This window comes from Mobula hypostoma, chromosome 7 (genome assembly GCF_963921235.1).
Source record: "Mobula hypostoma chromosome 7, sMobHyp1.1, whole genome shotgun sequence".
NCBI classification, from domain to species: Eukaryota; Metazoa; Chordata; class Chondrichthyes; order Myliobatiformes; family Myliobatidae; genus Mobula; species Mobula hypostoma.
Window position 1 is genome coordinate 39,917,154 of NC_086103.1, and position 19,324 is coordinate 39,936,477.

Consider the following 19,324-nt stretch of genomic DNA (forward strand, 5'->3'; position numbering starts at 1 on the left):
CTCACTCACTCACACACAGACACTCACAGTCACACACACTCTCACTCATACACACTCACAGTCACACACACAGACACACTCACAGTCACACAGACACACTCACTCGCTCACACACAGACATACACACACTCTCACTCACTCACTCTCACACACACACTCATACACACACAGTCACACTCACAGTCACACAGACACTCACACACAGTCACACACACACTCTCACTCACTCACACACACACTCATACACACAGCGCTGGAGGAACTCGGCACGTCAGGCAGCATCAATGGAAATGAATAATTAGCCGACGTTTCAGGCTGAGACTCTTCTGTATGGCGATTGGCTAGAACCGCGGGAAACCGCCCCCTGCGGAAAAGGCTGGTTGGTAGAGAACGCTGATTGGCCAGAAACGCTGTCAATCAGAGGTCGCGCCGGGCGAGTGAACATCAACATCCGTTCTCGGGTGTCAGATTGGTGCCGCAGTCAGTATGGCCGCTTGGAGCTTCGCAAGTTAGTCTCATTTACCGTCGGGAGACAATGGGCGCCGGTGAGCAGGGCGTGGGTGTATTGACGTTGATGCTGATTCTCGCAGAAGTGACCGCACAAGGTGAGTGTACGGCGGGCTGTCGAGGGAGGGAGGCGAGTAGCACACCGCAGAGGAGTTCTGTCGGTGGATCGTGCCCTGGGCATCGTATTGCGGAAGTTTTCTTCCTTTCTGTGGTGGTTCACACACAATACAGGTTCATCTGAAACGCAATTGTTCTGCAGGTATGACTCAGGAGGTCAGGTACCAACAATGCTTCTGGTGAGTTCTGATGAGGTGTTTCAACACCGTAAGATATGGGAGCAGAATTAGGCCATTCGATTATAGCTGATTTACTGTTCTCTGTTCCACTCTCCCGCCTTCTTCCCGTGACTGCTGACACCCTTAGTAATCAAGAACCTATCAACCTCTGCTTTCAATATACCCAACAACCTCCATAGCCATCTGTGGGAGTAAATGCCACAGACTCGCCACCCTTGACTAAAAAAATTCCTCGTCTTCTGCTGCTTGACCAATTGAGTGTTTCTAACTGTTTCTGATTTGGTTTCAGGTTTCCAAAAGCAACACTTTAGATTATTTTTTAAATTTTGTGTGTTGGAGATGCCTTCTTTTGCATCAAACATTGCAGTAAGTCCACATCTACATGAAACAAAAACAGAGCAGCGCAGTACCCCCTGATTTCCCAGCTAGTATCATTCCTGTTAATCTGATTATCATCTCTTTGTTTTGTGTGCAATCTTAACTGGCAGATTTTACAACTCAGCAGGCTCTAAAACTACTTCCATAGCTGTAAATACTCGGGGACATAAAAGTGTGTCCATTTTTTATCTGTGTTTTAATGGGTCCATGCTTGCTTCAAATTTTCAATAATTATTGAGTTCCCAGTTCAGATTTGGCATTTGGATATCCTTTCCATTCCAATGACCAGGTTTTGAATCGTTGAGAGAAATACATAGCAATTTAAGGAACCTTTCATAACAGGAAAAAGATCTTTTTAACTAATTAAATATTTTGAAGCTTAAATAATTATGTATTCAGACTGCTCAATTCTCAACTTTGATCTGAAGGACAAAGCTAAATCAAGAATATCTATAGAATATTCTATAAAAACTGGTATTGAGAATTTAAAAGGCAGTGTCACTTAAAGGCAGAGGTGATGAGATCATGCAAATAGGCTTTCACAGGAAGTAGTAATCAACAATCCAGCTATGAGCTGAAAAAAAAAACAGAAATAAGCAGAATATGTGGATTGAGGCTTTGTTCAATTGTAGCATTTGTTTCTCAGTTTATTTTGAATTCAGCTGTTAATTTTTCTTTGCTAATTGTGATCCTTAAACAGGGAGCTGATAGACTCATAACATACTGTATGTATCACTACCTTCACCCCATACTCATCAAAAAAATATTTTTAACTGGCCTAGTGGCATCATTTTGTGCTCTTAACAGTGGTGTAGTAGCAAAACTAATCCAAAATCAAAACAAAACAATTGCCATTTGCCTGCGACCGTACAGACTGTTAGACTTGAGTGACGCGCCCACAGCACCAATGATTGCTTCAAAAGTTGAACCCTTTATTTGGTCTTTTATTAGCAATTAGCAAACACTGAGCATTATCTCAGTCGTCTGCAAAAGATATGACCTCCGTCAGCCCCAAGCTACAAACTGCAACGAAATAAAGCAAGAATATGTAACTTATTCCTTTTGCTTTTGCAGCGCTCTCCACTTACGTGACTGGTTATCATAATAATCATGGTAAATATGCAGCACAGAATACAAAACAGATAGAGAATGGATACATGGTTCCTACATTCTTTCCCCCTAATTATTATGCTATAATAATTACTACTACATTGTACCAAGACATAGGAGACATGAAATCTCAACATTGTCCTCTTTTGGTAAGCATTCTGAACGGGACTGTGATCTTCTCCTGACAAACCCAGGTCTTGACTGCATTCAGGAAAATCTGTCTTGAATCGCTGCTGCCAAAACTCACTCAACCGCAAAACTGAAGCCCCGTTAGCTTGTCAGCTCTGGCCGAGCGTAGTCTCTTCCGTCACCGTGGTCTCCTTTCAACGGTTTTAGGTTTGATTGCACAGGGTTCATCATTAAAACTGCTTCAGTGCCTTAGGCACATTCACCCCCATCATCAGCTCAATTTCCGGTAAATAACCATGCTTCAGGTGAGATCATTCCTGAAGATCTCTGATGAGCAATATTCCCTTTGTAGACAGGCATACGTTCATGTGTATAGATATCAGGCAGTTCACAATAGTTTAAGCCAGCCACCTCCAACCCTGAAAAGACGGAGCTACTCACAATCTTCTCTTCATCTATAATACGTAAGACAATACTTGTTCCTCTTCCTGTCAGGTTGAGCTTGTTCATGAGCCTCACTGTGCAGAACACTGCCGTACGTCTTTGATCTTGGAATGCATAAGTAATCACTGTCTTGTTACCCTTCTTAGACTTCACCTGAACTGGAAGTCACCAACCCCAGTAAGACCATTAGGCACCAGAGCAGTACTCACCGCTGTGTTCGATTCATTCATAGCTTGTTCTGCATCTTCACCCTTTTCATCAGCTCCAGGCTGAGTTTCACTTTCCACAGTAGCCACAGTAGTGGCAAAGCTGCTTCCTTTAGTTTGAGAATGAATTTGTGACCCAGTTTTGTTCTCACCTTTGCTTACTGCCGACGATGCAGCATTGTATGGCTTTCCAAACACTGGGTGTGTAGCAATCTTTATTTGCCTTTCAATAAAATCAACAATGTCTAGTGAGAGTGACCTTATGGTCGTGCCTCTCTTGCAGTTTATATACCATCAATTTCCATTCTTTCCAAAATTTATCAGGCAAATTATGTGCAATAATCTTCATATTAGCAGGCATGTTCAACTCGTGCATGGTCTGCATGCCTTCCATGGCATTGCAACAACTTCTTAAAAATAAAGAGTGTACTCCTGGAGTTTTCACGTCTTCTGGTTTGATATGTGGCTGAGAAAGAGCCTTATACATGTAAGCCGTAGCAGTTCTGTGCTCATCACCAAAATGTTCCTGTAGTAAAGCTTGGGCCTTTAGATATGCTTGCTCCAGGCCGGTCAGCTGACAACTTTTGGCAAGCTCTCTAGGGTAACCTCCAGTGAACTGTTCGGGAAAATAGAAACGGTCACTATAATTATTGATCACACCCTGTTCTACCCTTTGGGGTTCAAAACCGTGTCTCAGAGACATTTGCTCCACAGATGTATCCATATTGACATTAAGTATGCTGGATTTTCTCTGTTCTATATCAACATTGGAACTCTCACCATAGAACTGCTCTGCTCCAGCATGTTTAGCACTCACAGCACTTGGCATTTTAACTCTGGACATCTTGGCTGCAATTCCTCCCGTAACTTAAGTGCTCCATTTTTCTTTAAAGTTGATCTGCCTTTTCCTCCAAGACATGTTTGTCTCTCAGTATTTGTCATCTTGCATGTAACTATGTAACTCCTTTAAATCCCATTCTAATACATCCCATAAGCTCACAACAATGCAGTATGTATCACTACATTCACCCCACACATTTTTAGTGTTTTTCACTGGCCGAGTGGTCTAACACTTCCTGTGCTGTAACAGAGGTGTAATCCAAAATCAAAACAAAACAATTGCTGCTTGCCTGCGACCATACGGACTGTTATACCTGCATGACGCACCCACTGCTCCAATGATTACCCCAAAAGTTGAATCCTTTATTCGATCCTTTATTAGCAATGAGCAAACATAACAATTAAGCATTATTGAGCATTATCTCAGTGTTCAGCAAGAGATATGACCTCTGCCGGTCCCAAGCTACAAACTGCAACAAAATAAGCAAGAATCAGTGCCTCCGCTTTTACCACAGCCCCACTCGTGACTAGTTACCATAACAATCATAGTAACTGCACAACACAGAATACAAAGCAGATGGAGAAACGGATACGTGGCTCCTACAAGTGACATGATCTAAAGGTTGAATATAGTGACCCATACATTGTTTTATCTTCTGGAATGAAGTTTTGAATTAGCACAGATGTAGGTAGGAAGCTTTGCAGTGGATTTTGATTATCGATATTGCATTAATAAAAATTTATATGATGTTGGATGCCATTGTGTACGAGATAGTTTGTTACCTTTCACCCCAAACATGATCCAAAGTCAAATTTTTCAAAACATTATTATTTCTCAGGAGGTGGATGTCTTTGGCAATGGTGGCATTCATTGTTAATTCCTGAATTGGGAAGACTGTTAAAAGTCCACCAGATAAATGGGCGTTGAATCACAGAGTGGTAGTTTAGGAATGGTGTATTTTCTTCCCTGAGGATATAAGCAGACCATATATTCTTTAGTTTAATGGCTATCTTTACTGAGATCATGTTTATTTCATTCCAAAACTTATTAAATTACTTGAACTAAAAGTTCTCAGCTGTTTTCAGCAGCATTAAACACATTTCTACATCATTGATGTAGAGTTTTGGCTGCTGTTCTAAAAACCTAACTACATTTCCCACAGATTGAATATTAACTACATAAAAATATTGATGATGTATTGTTTATCTTTGAGCCCAGTTTCTAATCAAAAGCATTTTTATATTTATAGCTGCAGTCCAAAGAGATGCTGATGCTTCAAAAGTTTTGACTACTGAGAGGAATGAAGTAATTTCTAATTCAGTCAGTGATGCTCAACTTGAAGAAACAGATGGACAGACTAAAGGGAAAGCCCACTTTCCAACAGCAGAAATGGCTGATGCAGTCCTGGGAAGTGGAATTACCTCAAATGAAAAGGCTTTACTGTCTCTAATGCAGAATATTAGAAGTGAACACTCTTCATTTGAAGGCAGAGATGCTCTCTGTACTGGTCCAAGTGGAGAAAAGGGAGAATGTAGTGTTTTGAAGGAAATGTTTCCTTCCTTTTCATATATCTCGTCCAGTAGTCAGGAGGGAGAGCTACTTGAAAAGAAAGCCACAAATGTCATGGAACCAGCAAGGACTGAAAGCACAGCAGTGGAAGAGTCAAATGTCACTGGAATAGCCAAAGCACCAAAAGTAAACTGTGAAGAAAGAAATATCACTGGATTAGATGGCTTTATCGTACAAATCCTTAATGGCTCACAAGTAAGGCGGATTGTCACTTAATTATATTTGATGTATTTGCTGTTAGATAAATTCAGCACAGGCAGCTGGATAACACCCACAGGGGTGTGTGATTTCATGTATGTAATAGCTTTCAGCCTATAAATTGTCTTTGTAAATAAGTTATTTTAACCTTTACAGTTTAAAATCTAGAAATGTGCCTCTGCTAGTTTCTCTTTTCTGCACATATTCTCTGCCAAACAAAAGAATGGGGTGGAAATTTGGATTTTTAACTGTTTTTATTTTGCCCTTTCCTGTTTGCAAGCATTTGGTCCCAGCTTAGCTATGCTGTAAGACTGGAAATTACAGACACTTGTACTACTTTGGTGTAGTTTGTTGAAGCTTGACTATTTTTAATTTGTGATTTATTTGCATGGCTTTTGCCCATATGCACATGTATTTGATACCATTACACAGTAGTTTACTGTAGGGTTATACTTGTTTTCCCCAGTGAATCTGTGTCATTGGTAGTGTCACTGAAGACATCAAAGTAAAGTGCAGCAGTTTTTCAGTAGCTGGGGACTTTTTAGATGAAGTTATCTGGTGTGTTTTGAAACTAGAAGGAAAGGAAGGAAATTCCTTACTAAGCTACTTGACTAAGGAAACTGTGCTACAGTGCTGCTTGGATCAGCGAATGAGGGCGCAACATCGCTGGGGTTAGCAGTAAACTAGACTTGGATTTTATGCAAAACTATCCAAATTTCAAGAACTGAACACTTTCTTTCTTGAGAAATTGTGCTCCAAAATGCTCTTGTGGGGAATTTAGAATAGTAATTAGTTGGTTACCTGATTTGTAGTAAATTAGACTTTTAAAGATGCCTGGTTTATTGGTCCATTGACTTTGACTTTGAAGTTTTACTGCTGACAGAAATAAAAGAGCAGAGTTTGTGCTTCAGATTTTGACATCCCCTCCAGCTTTTCAATTGCCCCAGATTCACTGCTTTTATGCAAGTTGTTGCTTGAATATTTGAACTACTCCCTACTGTTTAATTAGTGGAAACTGGAGCTGTCGTATTAAGCAACAAAAAAAAACTTCTTATTCCTCATTGATCTTGAGGAATTAATCTGCATTATGTTTCTATTAATCTCTGTACCTTCTTGTGGAATTACTTCCTAAATTAATTGGGAAAGTTTATAAACAGAGGAAAATTATTGGTGAAGAATTGTGTATTGCTGAGGGAGGGTATGTTCGTATCCTTTGATATTCAAGGTCCCCATTGAAGTCTGATCTTACCTGTGTGGCCAAGGACTGGTTGGCAAGTGTTTTCTCTCAGAGGGCTAAAAAGCAAATCATCCAGTGTTCATGATTTCTGAATTCTTTTTCTTTAGGAGTTTTATATTGTACAGATGGATCCTAAAATGATTTGTTTTTAAATTGTAAACAAATCTTATGATTCATCTTGATAAATTTTCATGATGTTTCCTTCTTAATAAAAGTAATTAAAATATGTTGTTGAAGCACAAATACGTAAAGCTTGAGGATCTTGTATTTTCTTTATCAGGATTGTGCTATACTGATATGTTGAAATTTATGGACTGTATCAATTTTCTCAGATTATTTGAAGTTTACTGCCGCATCAGAATCTTACAATCAGCTTTTATGAGCTTGTGTTTCAAGAGCTCATCGGTGAATTAATAAACACTACCTTCTTAACATAGTGAATACAGGCATCAAAGTGCTGTAGTATTGAGTAATGTAGAATTTTTAAAAAGTACTTTTCAATTAGTTTCTGTTTGTACTGATAGCTGATTATCACAAGTGCAAGTCATTCAGAATGCTAAGTATGATGTATGTGTATGAGTGCTTGCAAAGTCAGAATTTGAGCAGCTGTGATATCCTCTTACTCAGCGTCCTTCACTTGCTCACTGGGCTCAAATTAAGAAGGGCCATTTTCCTACGATAGGGATACTAGGTTAGAACAGATTGAAAAGTCTCAGATAGGAGAAGGGATCATGATTCATCAATGCTGTTGCTTCTGATATATTAACTTGCCAACTCGTACCTGCTAATTTATGTGACTGGTTTAATTAACTTGCAGCAGAAGTGTTGTAGAGTGAAATCAAAACAGAAAATGCTGGAGAAACTCAGCACGTCTGGCAGCATCTGTGGAAAGAGTCCTGGCAGGAAGCAACTCTTTCTACAGAAGCTGCTTGACATTCTGAGGTTTTCCAGCATATTCTGCTTCAATCTCTGATTTCCAGCAGTTGCAGTACTGTGGAGTAGCTGGTGTAACTTAGTGAGAGATCAACATTGTATGATGCTAAGACCACGTAATGCATCTGTAAAACCAGCCTATATTTCTTAAAAGGAAAGGTTAAATTAATCTATGCTGTACATAAGAATTACGATTATCATAAACTTCTACAGCATCCATTCTTTGTGTCACTTGCAAATTTACTAACCATTCTTTGTACATTTATATTCAAATTGTTTATTTACAGTGCCTATAAAAAGTATTCACTCCCCATAGAAATGTTCTTTTTTTATTGTTTTACAGCATTGAATCACAGTGGATTTAATTTGGCTTTTTTGACATTGATCAGCAGATAGAAGACTCTTCTGTGTCAAAGTGAAAACAGAACTCTACAAAGTGATCTAAAATAATTACAAATATAAAACACAAAATATTTGATTGTTTAAGTGTTCCCGCCCCTTTAATATGACACACCAAATCATCACTGCTGCAGCCAATTCGTTTTAGAAGGCACATAATTAGTTCAATGGAGATCTGTTTTTTTGGAGACCTGTGTGCAGTCATGGTGTGTCAATTGCTTGTAGTAAAAATACACCTGTATCTGGAAGATGCGACTGCTGATGAGTCAGTATCCTGGTAAAAAACTACACCATGAAAACAAAAGAACACTCCTAGCGATTCCATGAAAAGCACAAGTCAGGAGATAAATACAAGAAAATTTCCAAGTTACAGAATATCCTATGGAGTACCGTTAAGTTAATCATCAGGAAATGGAAAGAATACAGCACAACCGTAAATCTGCCTGGAGCAGGCCATCCTCAGAAACTGAGTGACTGTGCAAGAAGGGGACTAGTGAGCGAGGTCACCAAGAGAACTATGACAGCTCTGGAAGACTGTTGCCCAGATGCTTCACCAGTCACATCTCTATGGGAGAGTGGTGAAGAGAAAGCCTCTGTTGAAAACAAAAGCTCACATGAAATCTCAACTAGAGTTTGCCAGAAGGCATGTGGTAGACTCTGGAGTCAGCTGGTAGATGGGGCTATGGTCTGATGAAACCAAACTTGAGTTTTCTGGCCATCAAATCAAATGCTGTGTTTGGCATAAGCCAAACACCACACATCATCAAAACCACACCATCCCTACTGTGAAGCACGGTGGTGGCTGAATTGTTCTGTGGGGATGCTTTACTGCAGCAGGCCCTGGAAGGCTTGGAAAGATAGAGGGTAAAATGTCTGTAGCACAGCACAGGGAAATCCTGGAGGAAAACCTGATGCGGTCTGCAAGAGATCTGCGACTTAGAAGATTTGTTTTCCGCAAGATATTAACCCCAAGCATAAAGCCTAAAGCTGCACAAGAATGGTTTAAAAACAACAAAGTTACTAACCTGGAGTGGCCAATTCAGAGTCCAGACCTCAATCTAATTGAAAATTTGTGGCTGGACTTGAAAAGAGCTGTTCACTCATGATCCCCATGCTATCTGACAGAGCTTAAGGAGTTTTGTAAAGAAGAATGGGGAAAAATTGCTGTGTCCAGATGTGCAAAGATGATAGAGACTCAAGGCTGTAATTCCTACCAAGGGTGCATCTACTAAATACCGAGGGGGTAAATATTTATGCAATCAATTATTTTGTGTTTTATATTTGTAATTAATTTAGATCACTTTGTAGAGATCTGTTTTCACTTTGACGCGAAAGAGTCTTTTTCTCTTGATCAGTGTCAAAGAAGCCAAATTAAATCCACGGGTTTAATGTTGTAAAGCAATAAAACATGAAAACTTCCAAGGGCAATGAATACTTTCTATAGGCACTGTAAATTGCAAACTACAAAGGTCCTAGTGCTGACCGCTGTCCACACCTCTACAGTAAGGCCTCCAGTCTGAGAAACAATGCTTGAACATCATCCTCTGCTTCCCAGTACTAAACCAATTTGAATCCAATCCACTACCTTCCCCTGGATCCCATGCAATCAATGATCCTGCCATGAGGGATCTTGTCAAATGTCTTGTGAAAGTCCATATGCACTGCCACTCTGGCTGAAAGACCTCCGACATCATTACCATTATCCTGAGGAGATCTGGTCCGTGTCTCCTACCTGGATGAAGGGCACTCCAGCCCAATTTCACACCACCTGGGAAGCTGACATTTCTTGGGTATCTGATGATAGAGTGAAAGAAGAATAGTGGTTGTGGGAAGCAGTGCAATTCAGAGAAATAACATGGTCATGAGAGAACACCAACATCCTGAAGTCCATTCATGGCTGTGTCCTTGGCAACAGGCACACTGAGTGCTGTTTCCAAGGGTAGCATGATAAGCCAGTTATACCTATCACTCACCATTTAACAGCTCCATGCCTATTTTATTTACACTGAGGGACGTGTGTCAAGGTGTGCCACAGTGTGCTTGGATTACATAGAAACATAGAAACATAGAAAATAGGTGCAGGAGTAGGCCATTCGGCCCTTCGAGCCTGCACCGCCATTTATTATGATCATGGCTGATCATCCAACTCAGAACCCCGCCCCAGCCTTCCCTCCATACCCCCAACCCCTGTAGCCACGAGGGCCATATCTAACTCCCTCTTAAACATAGCCAATGAACTGGCCTCAACAGTTTGCTGTGGCAGAGAATTCCACAGATTCACCACTCTCTGTGTGAAGAAGTTTTTCCTAATCTCGGTCCTAAAAGGCTTCCCCTCTATCCTCAAACTGTGACCCCTTGTTCTGGACTTCCCCAACATCGGGAGCAATCTTCCTGCATCTAGCCTGTCCAATCCCTTTAGGATCTTATAGGTTTCAATCAGATCCCCCCTCAATCTTCTAAATTCCAACGAGTACAAGCCCAGTTCATCCAGTCTTTCTTCATATGAAAGTCCTGCCATCCCAGGAATCAATCTGGTGAACCTTCTTTGTACTCCCTCTATGGCAAAGATGTCTTTCCTCAGATTAGGGGACCAAAACTGCACACAATACTCCAGGTGTGGTCTCACCAAGGCCTTGTACAACTGCAGTAGTACCTCCCTGCTCCTGTACTCGAATCCTCTCGCTATAAATGCCAGCATACCATTCGCCTTTTTCACCGCCTGCTGTACCTGCATGCCCACTTTCAATGACTGGTGTATAATGACACCCAGGTCTTGTTGCACCTCCCCTTTTCCTAATCGGCCACCATTCAGATAATAATCTGTTTTCCTATTTTTGCCACCAAGGTGGATAACTTCACATTTATCCACATTAAATTGCATCTGCCATGAGTTTGCCCACTCACCCAACCTATCCAAGTCACCCTGCATCCTCTTAGCATCCTCCTCACTGCTAACACTGCCGCCCAGCTTCGTGTCATCCGCAAACTTGGAGATGCTGCATTTAATTCCCTCATCCAAGTCATTAATATATATTGTAAACAACTGGGGTCCCAGCACTGAGCCTTGTGGTACCCCACTAGTCACCGCCTGCCATTCTGAAAAGGTCCCGTTTATTCCCACTCTTTGCTTCCTGTCTGCTAACCAATTCTCCACCCACACCAATACCTTACCCCCAATACCGTGTGCTTTAAGTTTGCACACTAATCTCCTGTGTGGGACCTTGTCAAAAGCCTTTTGAAAATCCAAATATACCACATCCACTGGTTCTCCCCTATCCACTCTACTAGTTACATCCTCAAAAAATTCTATGAGATTCGTCAGACATGATTTTCCTTTCACAAATCCATGCTGACTTTGTCCGATCATTTCTCTGCTTTCCAAATGTGCTGTTATCACATCCTTGATAACTGACTCCAGCAGTTTCCCCACCACCGACGTTAGGCTAACCGGTCTATAATTCCCCGGTTTCTCTCTTCCCTCCTTTTTTAAAAATTGGGGTTACATTAGCCACCCTCCAAACCTCAGGAACTAGTCCAGAATCTAACGAGTTTTGAAAAATTATCACTAATGCATCCACTATTTCTTGGGCTACTTCCTTAAGCACTCTAGGATGCAGACCATCTGGCCCTGGGGATTTATCTGCCTTCAATCCCTTCAATTTACCTAACACCACTTCCCTACTAACATGTATTTCACTCAGTTCCTCCATCTCACTGGACCCTCTGTCCCGTACTATTTCTGGAAGATTATTTATGTCCTCCTTAGTGAAGACAGAACCAAAGTAATTATTCAATTGGTCTGCCATGTCCTTGCTCCCCATAATCAATTCACCTGTTTCTGTCTGCAGGGGACCTACATTTGTCTTTACCAGTCTTTTCCTTTTTACATATCTATAAAAGCTTTTACAGTCCGTTTTTATGTTCTCTGCCAGTTTTCTCTCATAATCTTTTTTCCCCTTCCTAATTAAGCCCTTTGTCCTCCTCTGCTGAACTCTGAATTTCTCCCAGTCCTCAGGTGAGCCACTTTCTCTGGCTAATTTGTATGCTACTTCTTTGGAATTGATACTATCCCTAATTTCTCTTGTCAGCCACGGGTGCACTACCTTCCTTGATTTATTCTTTTGCCAAACTGGGATGAACAATTGTTGTAGTTCATCCATGCAACCTATAAATGCTTGCTATTACACACTGGATAGTGCGAGCTGTAAAGTGCAAATGTGAGAACTGTAATGGCATTAGAGGCACAAAGGAGATGATGACCTACAAATATTGGTTCCTTACCTTGATTAACAGTAATTGGTGATAGCCTGGAGATCAAGGGGTTGTGGATGGCATGGGTGGCCTCGAGCATTTTACAGATTGCACTCACTGAATTTAACCACACTGAAATTATTGATCTTCTTGGTGCATTGCTTTCAGCTCAGACTTGACCCCAGGCACTGTCTATTATGGCTATCCAAACTCATTGGATTCTAAAAGGTAGTGCGAGGATCCCTGGTCCCTTGTTAATAAAACACAACTCTCCTCCTCATCACCAATACCTTCAATGTCTTGCTTGAAAATCTCATGGCCAGCTGTCCCCAACATTTTGTCATGCATCAAAATGTCCCAGTTAATGGAGAGTTAGATCTGATTAATGTCATTCTACATGGCATGAGAAGTCACGTCTGACAAATTTCAGAAATCTTTGAAGAAGTAACCAAAAGGGTAAATGATGTTAAGTAGTGGATTTTGCCCGTATGGACTTTAACAAGACATTTGACGAGGTCCCTCATGGCAGGATCATTGATTACATGGGATCTAGGGGAAGATAGCAGATTGGATTCGTAATTGGCTCTGTACTGGGAAGTAGAGGATGAATTTTGAGGGTTGTTTTTCAGACTGGAGAGACCTTATTCTAGTGGTGTGGATAGGGTTCAGCACTGGGACCTTTGTAGTTTGCAATTTATATAAATAATTTGGATGTAAATATGTTGGCACGTGGCTAAGTGGTTAAGGCCTTCGTCTAGTGATCTGAGGATCGCTAGTTCGAGCCTTGGCTGAGGCAGTGTGTTGTATCCTTGAGCAAGGCACTTAACCATACATTGCTCTGCGACGACACTGGTGCCAAGCTGTATGGGTCCTAATGACCTTCCCTTGGACAACATCGGTGGCGTGGAGAGGGGAGACTTGCAGCATGGGCAACTGCCGGTCTTCCATACAACCTTGCCCAGGCCTGCGCCCTGGAAACCTTCCAAGGCGCAAATCCATGGTCTCAGGAGATAACGGATAACTATTTTCAGATGACACAAAGAACAGACGCTGTAGAAGTTTATGATAATTGTAATTCTTATGTACAATATAGATTCAACAAACCTTTCCTTTTTTTGCAAATAGTTTCTGTTTGAAATGAGTTTCATGGCTATAGTTTTCTTTCTAGACACTTATAATTTACACTTGTTTCAGACAGAGGGTGACTTTAGGGCCAGATTCCAGTGATGAGTCCTTTCTGAAGTGTAGAATTATATTGAAGTTTAGAATTTCACTGAGCCTTCAGAAAATCCAGTAACACTTAGTGAATATGACGACACTTTTCTTCTCTTTCTCTCTTGTGCCAGTCTGGAGAGATGATTTGGAGAATGAGAAAAACTCCCAGTCATGCTGGATTATTGGCGGATTGCCTCTTGATGTTTCTGTGTCTGTGGTTAGCCATTTTGGAGATGAGACTTGATGTCAAGGCAGAGTCCTTCAGTTGTCACACCACTTCCCGTGGACTTTGGCAATTTTAAAGGACTTCAGGAATCAATTCAGTAATTGCCGATTTTATTTCCATCAGCTATGGATTGATCCCTTAAGTAGATATAACAGATTTCAGTTTCCTTGTGCTTGGGTATGCACTTCAAATGATAGTTAACTAGAGCACGAATTAGTTTGTAAATGAAGTACTATATTTTCCTGACAAAGGGTCTCGACCCGAAACGTCGACTGTACTTCTTCCGATAAATGCTGCCTGGCCTGCTGTGTTCCACCAGCATTTTGTGTGTGTTACTATACTTTTCTTACTCATTGAGTATGTTTCTTTTTCAAAAAGCCCCTGAAGGTATACAAATATTAATGTTGAATGTAATCTTTTCAAACAGAATGTTCTACTTTTTCTGATTAGTCTGATATTGCATTACGTCCAATAAAATATATATATGTAATTACAGGACCTCATGGAATTTCTGAATGCCAACGGCAGTGACTGTTCTGTAGTCCTGTTCTACACACCATGGTGTCGATTCTCTGCAGACCTTGGTCCACATTTCAACGCATTACCACGTGCTTTTCCTTCCCTACAATTTCTGGCACTGGATGCATCTCAGCACAGCAGGTATATACAGCAACATGTATTGTTGGAGATGGACAGAATTTTATAAAACTGATTAAGATAATCTTAATTCTCATGTACAACATTGCATTGCATACAATTTAAGTCAGTAATTGCTTATAATATGCAGATTCTGATTGTTCATGCTTCTAAATACTCTTTCAATATAAAATATGTAAAACACAGAATTCTTTGTTATTTGGCCATTTATGTTTAGCCTGATTTTTTTTGAACACCAGAAAAATCATGTTTATTTTTTCATTTTAGTGTGTCCTGGAATGAGGCCAGTTTTTTTCTGTCCAGTGTAGCATATAGTTGGGAATGTGTTTCAAGGCCATAACTGTGCTTCAAAATGTGACAAAGTAGGTTAAGTTAGATTTGCCGTGTAACTGTCTAATTTTAGTGAGGCATAACCTGAAGGAAAGATACAAATTTAAAGGTCTGATGTGCTCTCGGTCCACTCTTTTCCATTTCCTCATGGTATTATATACACTATAAATAAAAGCCTATGGAATAGGTTGGTTAATTCCTGAGCCCATCTGACATATGACACAAAAAGAAATACAGAAATAATTTGTTATATTTTCAGAGAAGTATAAGAAATCTAAGGAGTTTAAATCATAAGAGTAAAATTATCAGTTTTGTTTCTCAATTTTGCTCAGGGCTTTGAATTTGATTTCCAGCCTTGTCTTCATATTATTCATTCTGACTTTTTCCTTACCTTTTTAACTTCTGTTCTGGGATCGTAGATAAATATCCACCACAAGCCCTCAGCTACCTTGACCACACAAATATTGCCTCCCCACTAATTGTTTCCAGATTTCCCATGTCTGCAATATTTTGACCACATGTCACCCATCTCTCTTCTGACAAGGACTGTATTCAATTTGCTCAGTTCTTTTATCTCTATCGTCTGTTCTGATGCTCACATAATCTTTTCCCATGCTTGCTATGTGTTCTCGTTTTTCCTCAGCCTGGAATTTCCCTTCAGTGTCTTGCCAGCGTCACATTTAGTGGACCATCTTTTGTCAGAAGCAAGCACAATAATTCCTCCCTTTTCGTGTTTTGCAAGGATCATTCCATCCTCACAATGTGCTCTGTCCATCAGTCTATTCCTTCCTTCTTATGGGATAGCAAACAAAATATAATTAATTTTATCTCCTTTCTCATTAACCAAGGCTTCAGGCAAAGTGTTTTACTTGTACTACTTTCCAATTAGGATACTTTTTATTTTCAATTTCTCCTGTATTTTGTAGAAATTAAATGCAGATGGATAACTGTTTTTTGCTCTAGGTATACACTATATGAATATAACACATACACTTTGATGCTCAAAAACGGATCTACATCTTTGGATTAATTATTGCATTTGTTGCTTTTAAGTCTCTCTACCAGGTTTGGTACAGTTGCAGTTCCTAACATCCTGCTGTTTCAGGGTGTCAAGCCAATGGCAAGGTTTAACCATACAGACAGAACACTTTCAACCCTGAGGGCATTCATCTTTAATCAAACGGGTTAGTATAATTATGACTGTTATAAATCATGCATGAGTATTTACAGGTTATAATTTCAATGTAAATTTTGTATAAGAGCATAGTTTAAAATATGGATGTGGTTATGTCAAATAGTTTAAAGTATTATTGTAACTTCTAGGTTCAGAAGTGTCTTTGTTAATGAGCTGATGCATTGTATAAATCTTCTGCCCCAAGACCTTTTCTGGCACTAGCCTCGCCTAAGTTTGTTACAAAGTACAGCAAATAGGAGATCCTTTATGAACAATTAAAGGATCCTTTAAGAACAAATAAATTTTTCCCTCATCCCACATAATACCTTTCCTGTTACAAAGCAACTAAACTGATGGTCGGTAAACCGCTCCTTAGTGGCAAGGGAGGAAAGCTATCAGAGCTCGCAGTGGGATCTGGACCAGCTGGAATAATGGGCTACAAAGTGGCAGATGGAATTTAATGCAGACAAGTGCGAGGTATTGCACTTTGGTAAGACCAACTAGGGTAGGTCTTACACAGTGAATGGTAGGGCACTGGGTAGAAAAAAGGGATCAGAGAATGTTATTATTGTTCAGTCGTTAAGCCGAATCCGACTCTTCGTGACCTCACGGATTCCTGTACACCAAGCCCTCTTGTTAGAAGCTGCCTCTCTGGGATCCCCCAAGGTCAGGTACATTGAGTGATATTATCTATCCATCGTAGCCCCTGTCATCCTCTCCTTCTTTTACTTTCTGTTCTACCTATCATGAGAGTCTTCTCTAAGGAATCCTGTCTTCTCATGATGTGGCCAAAATATTTCAGCTTTTGTCTCATAACCAAGCCTCCTAGTGAGCAGTCTGGCTGTGTTTCTTCAAGTATTGACTTGTTGGAACTTCTTGCTATCCAACAAACTTTTAACACTTCCCTCCAGCATCCACGTTCAAAGGCGTCGATTCTTTTGTATTCTGCCTTACTAATAGTCCAGCTCTCACAGCCCTACCTCACAACTGGAAATACCATAGACCTGACTATACAGATCTTCGTAGACAATGTTATGTCTCTGGCCTTCAGTATTTTATCTAAATTTGCCATCGCTGCCCTCCTCAGAAGTAAGCGTTCATAATTCATTGAAAGTGGTGTCACAGGTTGATAGGGTCATAAAGAAAGCTTTTGGCATATTGCCGTCATAAATCAATGTACTGAGTACAGGAAACACACATCAAAGTTGCTGGTGAACGCAGCAGGCCAGGCAGGATCTGTAGGAAGAGGTGCAGTCGACGTTTCAGGCCGAGACCCTTCGTCAGGACAGGACTGAGTACAGGAGATGGGATGTTATGCTGAAGTTGCGTAAGATGTTGGTGAGGCCAAATTTGGAGTATTGTGTGCAGTCTCCTACAGGAAAGATATAAATAAGGTTGAAAGAGTACAGAAAAAAATTACGAGGATGTTGCTTGAACTGGAGGACCTGAGTTGTAAGAAAAGATTATAAGGTTAGAACTTTATTCCTTGGACCATAGAAGATTGAGAGAAGATTTGATAGAGGTTTACAAAATTATGAAGGGTATTGATAGGGTAAATGCAAGGAGACTTTTGCCACTAACGTTGGGTAGGACTACAACTGGAGGTCATGAGTTAAGGTTAAAAGGTGAAAAGTGTAAGAGGATCACAAGGGGAAACTTCTTCACTCGAAGAGGGCTGTGAGAGTGTGGAATGAGTTGCCAGCGCAAGTGGTGCATACAAGCCTAATTTCAACGTTTAAGAGAAGTTTGGTTAGGTACATGGATGGGAGAGGTATGGAGGGCTCTGGTCCCAGTGCAGGTCGATAGGACTAGGCAGTTTAAATGGTTCGCCAAGCACTAGACTAGCCAAAGGGCCTATTTCTGTGCTGTACTTTTCTATGACTATGACTTGCTTTGTACTGCCTGTTCATACAATAACTTCTTCCTTAAACCAGCTAACGTGTTAATGTTTAATTCCATTTACTGGTCTCTATAGTAAATTGGTATCAGAAAATAGCTTTGTACTCCTGAGAAGTAAAAAAGAACATTTGGTACAGTTTACAGATTCTCAGTTAAGATCTGTCTGTTATGCAAATATGCCGTAGAAATGTACTTTACAACAAATATGATCGCCTTTTCAGGTATTGAAGCAAATGGCACAGTTGAAGTAACAGAAGAAGATCTAATTGGTCCACTTCCCAGTGTTGCAGTGAGAGGCATTGACTGGCTGCTCGTCTTCTCTATAATGTTTGTCTGTAGTTTTCTAATTTATGGTACAGTTCAGTCAGATAGTATCAAATGGTTAATCCCAGGACAAGAGCATGAACACCAGGAATGAACTCTTACAACGAGCTAGTTACAACCTAGAGCAAAGAGCAGCTACACTGGTACTCCACACTATTTATGAATAAATGAGTTAGCTTTTTATCACGTTTCTGTTTTGTGTGGGAATTTATGTAAATATTTGTCACTGTGAATAAACTTAGTGTTTACCAAATGACTAATAGTTTGGTGAGTCGTACATTCATATGATTAATTTTTGTATGACAAATTTATTTGTGCAATATATAGAATGAATACCTAATGCCAGTTTTAACATGAAGTGTTTCAGATGGGATGCAAATTAGTAATAAGTATTGAAATTAATTATATTGAGGATGGAAAATTGAATCCTATTTAAAGCTGTACAATGGGCACTAACACATTTAATCTTGCGGTTAAGAATAAAACTAAATCCACTGGATTCTCAAAATCAAGATCAGCTGAGTTCCTCACACTTCAGAATTAGAATCAGTTTTAATATTACTGGCATATGTTGTGAAATATGGTGTTTTTGGCAGCAGTACATTGCAATACTTAATAAAAAACCTATACAATAAGAATTATATATACTGTATATATGTATATGTATATATATATATATATAAAGAACAATATATTTTACTGTCACTTATAGTTTTTTAAAATATATATATGAATAAGTACTGCAAAAAGAAAAAAATAGTGAGTGTACATGGTTTCATTGTCCATTCAGAACTCTGAAGGCAGTGGAGAAGAAGCTGTTCCTAAAACATTGAGGATGTGTCCTTAGACTCTTATACCTCCTCCGTGATGGTAGCAATGAGTAAAGGGCACATCCTGGGTGATAGGGGTCCTTAATGATGGATGCCACCTTTTTAAAGGCATCACCTTTCGAAGATGTCCTCAATGCTGGGGAAGCCAGTGTCCATGACAGGGCTGAGTTT

At 40.1% G+C, this 19,324-nt stretch overlaps 1 protein-coding gene across 1 annotated transcript; it reads left to right on the forward strand.

The window, feature by feature from the left end:
- Window positions 1–451: 451 nt before the first annotated feature.
- txndc15 (thioredoxin domain containing 15) lies at window positions 452–18,826 on the forward strand. Its single transcript, XM_063052684.1, has 5 exons — window positions 452–605; window positions 5,161–5,675; window positions 14,436–14,599; window positions 15,980–16,110; window positions 18,221–18,826. Exons 1-5 carry the CDS (start codon window positions 536–538, stop codon window positions 18,415–18,417), a joined length of 1,077 nt encoding a protein of 358 aa, XP_062908754.1. The 5' UTR covers window positions 452–535; the 3' UTR covers window positions 18,418–18,826.
- The last annotated feature ends 498 nt before the right edge of the window (window positions 18,827–19,324 follow it).